This window comes from Semicossyphus pulcher, unplaced genomic scaffold (assembly GCF_022749685.1).
Source record: "Semicossyphus pulcher isolate SPU_LCO1_2020_fin unplaced genomic scaffold, fSemPul1.0.p SCAF_17, whole genome shotgun sequence".
NCBI classification, from domain to species: domain Eukaryota; kingdom Metazoa; phylum Chordata; class Actinopteri; order Labriformes; family Labridae; genus Semicossyphus; species Semicossyphus pulcher.
Window position 1 is genome coordinate 20,329,879 of NW_027211681.1, and position 7,302 is coordinate 20,337,180.

The 7,302-nt window shown below is 40.5% G+C and overlaps 1 protein-coding gene, 1 long non-coding RNA gene and 4 other non-coding genes across 7 annotated transcripts in view; all 6 read left to right on the top strand.

Annotated features, from left to right (window-relative positions):
• Window positions 1–3,864, top strand: part of LOC138594801 (caskin-1) — a 45,769-nt gene extending 41,905 nt beyond the window's left edge. The window contains exon 22 of the mRNA XM_069666032.1: window positions 1,924–3,864. Coding sequence (XP_069522133.1) covers window positions 1,924–2,020 — 97 coding nt within the window. The 3' untranslated portion in view covers window positions 2,021–3,864. The remainder of the gene's footprint in view (window positions 1–1,923) is intronic.
• Window positions 3,865–4,739: 875 nt separating this feature from the next.
• LOC138595150 (uncharacterized) lies at window positions 4,740–7,165 on the top strand. 2 transcript variants are annotated; one of them, XR_011308455.1, is made up of 7 exons: window positions 4,740–4,871; window positions 5,435–5,577; window positions 5,779–5,830; window positions 6,036–6,087; window positions 6,294–6,345; window positions 6,550–6,621; window positions 6,760–7,165. It is a non-coding gene; the product is annotated as an uncharacterized lncRNA (long non-coding RNA). The 2 variants fall into 2 exon arrangements; XR_011308456.1 differs by lacking the exon at window positions 6,294–6,345.
• On the top strand, window positions 5,611–5,700 carry LOC138595449 (small nucleolar RNA SNORD60). The gene has a single exon (XR_011308496.1). It is a non-coding gene; the product is annotated as a small nucleolar RNA SNORD60 (small nucleolar RNA).
• Window positions 5,871–5,960, top strand: LOC138595444 (small nucleolar RNA SNORD60). The gene has a single exon (XR_011308492.1). It is a non-coding gene; the product is annotated as a small nucleolar RNA SNORD60 (small nucleolar RNA).
• Window positions 6,128–6,218, top strand: LOC138595445 (small nucleolar RNA SNORD60). The gene has a single exon (XR_011308493.1). It is a non-coding gene; the product is annotated as a small nucleolar RNA SNORD60 (small nucleolar RNA).
• LOC138595446 (small nucleolar RNA SNORD60) lies at window positions 6,386–6,476 on the top strand. Its single transcript, XR_011308494.1, has one exon. It is a non-coding gene; the product is annotated as a small nucleolar RNA SNORD60 (small nucleolar RNA).
• Window positions 7,166–7,302: the final 137 nt, after the last annotated feature.

The window sequence follows — 7,302 nt, forward strand, 5'->3', positions numbered from 1 at the left end:
AGCCGAGTCCTTCTCAGTCATGTTGTAATTGTGGGTCAGTGGTGCAGTTTGTGATTTGTGACCATAGCAACAGCTAAAGTCAAAACAAACAGGAGGAAACAAGGTCGGGGTATTTATAACTGATTGCTGTGACATTGGCACGGTGTGAAACCCATAGTTACCGTGGTAACTGTGAGTTTGTGTTTTTTATTCTACAGCAAACATGCTGAGCAGGTGTATCTGTTTACTGCTCAAATACATTTCCTGTGGGTGCTTCAAAATAAAAGCCACCCTGTGTTATTACAGTTATGTTTAATGTGAAGCAGCAGTAAAGGGAATGTATTAGCAGTTACATAATACAGCTCAACATGAGAGATGTGAGGAAAATTAAGTGTATGCAGAGAGACTGTGAGATTAAAGAGCCCTGAATTGCATGCAATGAATCCCCTGTAGTTCTGGAGGCAATCTGAATCAAACTTAAAAATAGCGACTAATAAACACAACCACCTGAAGGGAAGAAATCTATATCTGGAAATCAATTAAGACTTCAAACTGAGTAATAATTTGACAGGACCACCACTGTGTCCCTGAGCGTCAGTAGTTAGTAATGCAAGAGATCTCTTCAGACAGGTAAAAGTCAACATGGCAGCATGCACCAATGCTAAGAGTGAGGAGTTCTTACCGAGGAAGGCTTCTGAGTTATTTTATATTGTTTTGATTTTACAGTGTCCCACCTCAAGCAAAACACTGTCCACTGTTAAGTTTGTCTAAAGTCTTTGTCCACAAAAAAAGGAGCTCTCATCTCAAACAGAGGCAAACAGTTGACCGGAGGAACTGTGTGACAATAGGCTTGCACGTGTTTGTGGAAGCCCCTAAATACCTGCTAAAAACCAAGTTATGCTCGAAACATCCAATCAATAAAAAGGGTAATTCAAGATTTTATTTTAAAGCTACTGTAAGGATCTTTCGATTTGTGCCGATCTTAGTGACCTTCTGCTTCCCGTCTTTTAATGGTCAAAATTATCACACTGTGAATCTTTTCTGTAAATTACTACACCTTTGATCTATGGCAGCAAATCGCTTCATCGAAACCCAACCAGCAGCAGTACCAGGAATAAAAATGACTCTATAGAAATAATCAGTCTTCTAGCTGATGGCCATGTTTGCTTCTGTGGATCATATAGACACATTAGAAGTTAATTTGAAGGCCATATTGCCCAGCCCTTTGTCAGTTTTGAGTTTACATCATGTTTCCTCTGCGGTTGAAGTTGTAATCACGAAGATTTTTTTCTCTTTGGCAACAAAACAGTAATTGAGGGAGCACACTTACCAGATATCCAGACAGTGTTGCATGTGTGACGTCCACAGTTGGCTCCTGTTGTAACTCTTGATTTTCCTCGCTGACGGTGGCTTTCCTTTTTAGACTGTTTGCCTTCATCTGAGCGTCGAATTTGTTTCTTTTTCTTTGGATTTTCACTTATTGTTGAAGTTGTATCTGTAGTCATCCATCTTTTCTTTGTTTGTTTAGCCATAGTAGATTACTGTTTACTGGCAACACTTGCAGAGACCGGAAAAGCAGCCGCTTAGCTCCGCCTACCCTCTCTGGCAGACCAACCACTGCTGGCTGATGGAAAACGCGTCACTAACTGGGCGCCGCTTGTGATTTTTTCAGCCAAAGTCGCCACAGACACCCAGTCTATACTGCAAATGCAAAGGCTTTCATCAGTGGGCCATAGGCTCAATCACCATTGTGTTACCTCATTCGGCGATAGATAGTGACTTAACAGACATTTATTTACATAAAAACTTTTGAGATTATCCCTTTAAGTGTCCAAAAATTGCTAATCAACAATGTGGATAAATCTGTTTACCCCCTCCCCCTCTAATATTCTTCTGTGACTGTCCATAATATCAGCTAAACTTCTCCTTTTCTCCCACTCACAGCTCTCTTTCCAGCAAAAAGGAAACGGTCTCCATCTTGGACGACATCGGCAGCATGTTTGACGACTTGGCGGACCAGCTGGACGCGATGCTCGACTGATCCGCTGCCCACGACTCATCTCAGACAAGCCCTTTATTCCTCTTATCCATCATGTGTAGGTGTAACAAGAAAACTCTCCCAAGGCTCGATGCTGGCGCTCTGAGAGTGTGTGTGTGTGTGCGCGTGCGTGTGTGTGTGTGTGTGTGTGAGCGCTTCTCATGTAGCCTTGTACAGAAGAATACAGAGGAGGGGAGTCCTCTTCGTCTGGTGCGGTAGCTCTAGAACGCCTCCTGATGCGAGGAGGCCGCTCCCACACAACCTCTGACCTCTGCAGCCCTGCGAGTCGCCGCCACCTTCAAGCCTCAGACGGCTGCGTGGACCGAGAAGCACAATCATCTTCCTCATCCTTTTATCTCCACAGACTCTGGCGAGGACAGAGATGTAAACGCAGTCAGACAGGGAGACAGACAGATAAGCATATTGCTTGCAAAAATAAGCACATGAACTGACTGACAGGCGGATAAGATAGCTCGATGGATAGACAGGATGCATACAGATGAGATACCAGCGAGGGGTTTTTAAAAAGCACACAGAAAGACAGGCCGCTTTCTGAGTCTGTCTCACTCCTGCGATGTCAAAAAAAAAAAAGATGCATTTTTCCAGATTTCTCTTCTGTGTGAGTGGAGGATTGTGGTTAGCCGGAACTTCCTGACTTGTGTGTCGTCTTTCTCCATGTCGTTGTTGTTGCTGTTGTTGTTACTGTTGCCGTTGTTGTCGTTACGAGTGCGTGTTTAGTCCCTGCTGATGCTCATGTCAACGTCCTCCCACTCGTACAGTAGTTATTCTAACAATCAGAAAGACAGTATAGATGTGTGTCCATGAATTTTTGAGACACTAACGCACACTCACACACACATTCAAATAAACATTTCATTGGTTGTAACTTGCTGGTGTTCTGCTTCGTTGGTGTGTAGCTCCATCTATGGAGGTTTGCTTGGAAATGAATCTACACATATACATACACACATTTTACATGCAAAGACACATATGTACAAGCACACTCATGCGGTGTTTCCCTTTGTCCTGCTGCAGTGAACAGTGTTTTTAAAAAGATAATCCTATATTTCAATGCTTTATATAGTACATCCAGTATACATACATAGAGTTTATAATATACCTGGGTATTTGAGCTGTTAGAGCTCCCTCTAGTGTTGGTTAGTGAAACTGCCTCTAATCTGCCCACCTTTCATTTTCTTTCCCCCTCTTTTTGTCTCCCTCTGTGTACTTTTTGTTAACTCTGCATCTCTCTGTGCCTTGGTAGTGTTCTTTCATATATTCAAATTTACTTTTTTATCCCTTTCTTCTTTTTTTTTCTCCATTACATGATGTTTAATGGTTTTTCTGGTTCCTTGTGTGTGTGTGTGATGTCAAAAGTAGCTTATAGGTTGAGTTGTGTGTCCTAAAAAAATCAATCACCCTGTCTGCGGTCCTCCTGTAACCATTGAGAAGCATTGTACGAGCCCCGCCCCCCTGTAAGCTGTAATAAATTGGCTCTGCTCCTCCTGGACTCCCCAGTTTTCAGTGGTCCCCCATGTAGGCGAGACAGTGGATCAAGCACCAGTGTTCATCCCAATGAAGAGTCCATTGTATTTTTATGCTCTTTGAAAACAAAGATATATTTGAGAGACAGATGGTTCTATGTGAATAATAATGATAATAATAATAATGATGATAGTAATAGATATTGAATTGAGGTGAGCTGATTGAGCCTGTATACATTTCTGGTTGAGTTCTGGATGTGTTGTGACGGCTGTTGTGCCATGGTTGGGTCTAGGTTGTGTTTCTGCTGTGACGATGCATTCCTGTACAGCTGTGATCAGAATAAATGTATAAATTAAACCTTATGTTACTGTTTGAGTGTGCTTCTTTTTACATTACATTCTTTCTCTTCTTTGAAGGATTTCCAAGGATGGTACCTGGCTGCAGGATTTTCTTTCCATTCAGCCACATTAGCTTGAGTGAGGTTGGGGGATAAGACCATTTTGAAAACAAGAAAGAGCCTATCTAAAAAAAAAAAAGGCCATAAAGTTGCTGGGTTTGGAAAAAAGGGTTTTTAAAGAGGGATTTAATTGCACATCAGCAAAAATTAACATGTTTAAAGGCTACCTGCATTTAGTAGCAGCCTACCTTCGATTTATAAATGGATGTGATTTGGGTTAATTAATAGCCAGACTGGATCTTTTTAAGGTAGTTGCATATTTTGGGTTGGGTTTAATGATATTTACATATATGATCCAGATTCTTGCTACAGTTCAGACTCTGCTGAATAAATTATACAAAAATGTTCCGTTGTCACTACCCATTACTTCAGTAGTTTGAAAAAACTCAGGTCTCCTCATTTAAACCCTAATAAATGACTGTTATTTCGTTAGCATTTAAAAAACTACAACTCCCATAAGGCTTCGAGAATGCCTCTTCGCGTGAGACTCATGGGAGATGTTGTTCATGTGTGCTAACAAAATCATTGCTGTATCATTTTCGTTAAAACGACAGGTCGTTCAGACACTAGCTTCCAGCACACAAACGGCAAAGAGAAGAATGGCCATAAAATTCCATTAAATTGTCCCCTTGTAAAAGAAAGTCCAAAGAATTAAGTTAACTGGCCCGCTATTTAGCTAGCTCAGCTAGCTAGAAAGCTAGCCCGGAAGTGGGAGGGACTTCTGAAAGCCGTTTATAAGTGAAGTTTTCCATTGCGCCTGTTCTCTATTTAACAGCATGGCAGTCGGGGAGGTGGAACGTCCCTGCGTCTTTCAGTACTTTCTATTAATTTTACCCCTTAGCAGCAAAGATGGCTAAAGCAGGTCACTTTGTCTGATAGAAGCCCAGCTGGTGATCAGTTGAAGTCAAACAAGTGAGTATACCTTTCTGACATTGTATGTAATTACATGTAGGCTACATGTTTCTCTGAGTCGTAGCACGTGGCTGTACTGCAAGAGGCAGATCTACCAAACCAAACTGCTAACTGACACGTGGTATGTCCATTTCTAAAAGGGTAAATTTAATTGTTGAACAAGAGCAGTCCTTTCTTTTAATAAGGGCGTTAACTTTTCGTACAATAACGTTGTGTTACCTGATGATGTATTGAAATTTCGTCTGTTATTACTACAGGCAAAAGTTTGAGCATGGTAGTTTATTTTTGATCTCAAGGAACAGTATGCAGCACACAGAGAAACGAGGAAGCACGGGTTAAATATGCAAATTATTGTGTGGGAGTTGTATACTTAAATGGATTTATCTTTTTCAATGTGCGTTTAAAAACCAGACCTTCTCTGCATCTGTTACAGCTGAACAGAAACTTCTATTTTAAACCTTCATCTGGGGCTCTATTTATTCACAATTTCAAAGTGGTTTCTATGAGATTTAATTTGATTGTGTCTCTAATCCTTTTGTAAACCACCCTTCTGCTTGCAATAGAAGCCGAGCATGGGGAGGCTCGGGGATGAACGGTGTTGTGTGATGGTGCACTGAAGACCGACAACATGCTTGAATTCAATCCTTGAACACTCCAGTATGAGTGCTGAAACTAAACTTGAAGGCATCGCCAGGTGTGAGAGCTGGTGAGTTCATATTTTGGCATGTGAAACACTTTCAGCCTGTGATGACAAACTAAAATTAACTTTTCTGACACCTACTATGAGAGCTGAGACTCAGCTCCTGATTCTAACTTTATTCTGAGGCTCCAATTAAGTGCATTAGTGCTCTTTTCGCCTCAAAAAAGCCACTTTTCCTTAACCGTTTCTTGTCTATTTTTATTCAAGGTCCCATGATTCAAGTTCTTCCAGATCACCATGTTACGGGGATTGAGAGCTGGTGAGTCAACAAAGCATGTTTGTGTTTGACTAAACAATTTAGCCTGTGATGACAAACTAAAATATACTTTTCTGACACCTACTATGAGAGCTGAACTCCAGCTCCTGATTCTGACTTTATTCTGAGGCTCTTGTTCGTGCACTAGTGCTCTTTTCAACTCTAAATAGCCACTCTTTCCTAACTTTTTCTTGTATTTTTATTCAAGGATTCAAGATTGAAGTTCTTCCAGACCAGGATATTGCTGGGACTGAGAGCTGGTGAGTCAACAAAGCATTTTTCTGTTTGAATAACTCATTTAGCCTGTGATGACAAACTTAAAATATACTTTTCTGACACCTACTATGAGAGCTGAACTCCAGCTCCTGATTCTGACTTTATTCTGAGGCTCTTGTTCGTGCACTAGTGCTCTTTTCAACCCTAAATAGCCACTCTTTCCTAACTTTTTCTTGTATTTTTATTCAAGGATTCAAGATTGAAGTTCTTCCAGACCAGGATATTGCTGGGACCGAGAGCTGGTGAGTCAACAAAGCATTTTTCTGTTTGAATAACTCATTTAGCCTGTGATGACAAACTTAAAATATACTTTTCTGACACCTACTATGAGAGCTGAACTCCAGCTCCTGATTCTGACTTTATTCTGAGGCTCCTGGATTTCAAGCATGCACATGATGCTGGTAGCTTCTTTGTGATAATTAAAACTGAGCTCTCTCTTCTTGCAGTTGGATTCATGACTCATCAAATGAGAAAGTAACTCTTCATACTGCCGACGAACGACTGAAGTTAAATAAAAGGTGGGTGTTTATGTTGCACATGTGTGGAACAGCCAATGAAAACGCTACTTACACCTGAATGAGAGCGTCTTGATGCTGCAAACCATATGTCTATTGAGTTGCACAGATTTGACTAACATCTGCTCTTGTCTTTTGCAGGTGCCATCACCTTTACTGGAAGGCGTCACTAGTCAGAAAACTGCTGCTCGGGACCTGAAAGAACAAATTGAAATGAGATTACAAATTGAAATGTGTGACTGAGCATACTTGATCTTGAATGTTTAGAACATGCTTTACATTAAGTTACGTTTGTAAGGTGTTGAATGCAAATTGAAGACAAGTGAAAAGAGGTCTTGTTTACTTACAAGTCATTCCTAGTCCATTGTTGATCCTTACCCTGGAAATGAGCAGGCATTAAAGAATCATCTAAACCTACTGTAAAGTGTACATGATCATTTTATATACGTTTTGTTATGTAAACATGTTTTTGGGGAATTGCAAATGGTTTAGTATTGAGCTTTCAACTATCAGCTTATACTGATTTTCTGAATAAAGTAAATTTCTTTTCAACCATGGTAACATTTTTCTTTGATTTCTTTACATACCAGATGCAATGTGATTGACTTGTAGGCAGTAGGTTAACTTTCATGCCAGTCAAGAATACTTTTTTTGCTCTAGTTGACAAAGTATATATTTGCTAGA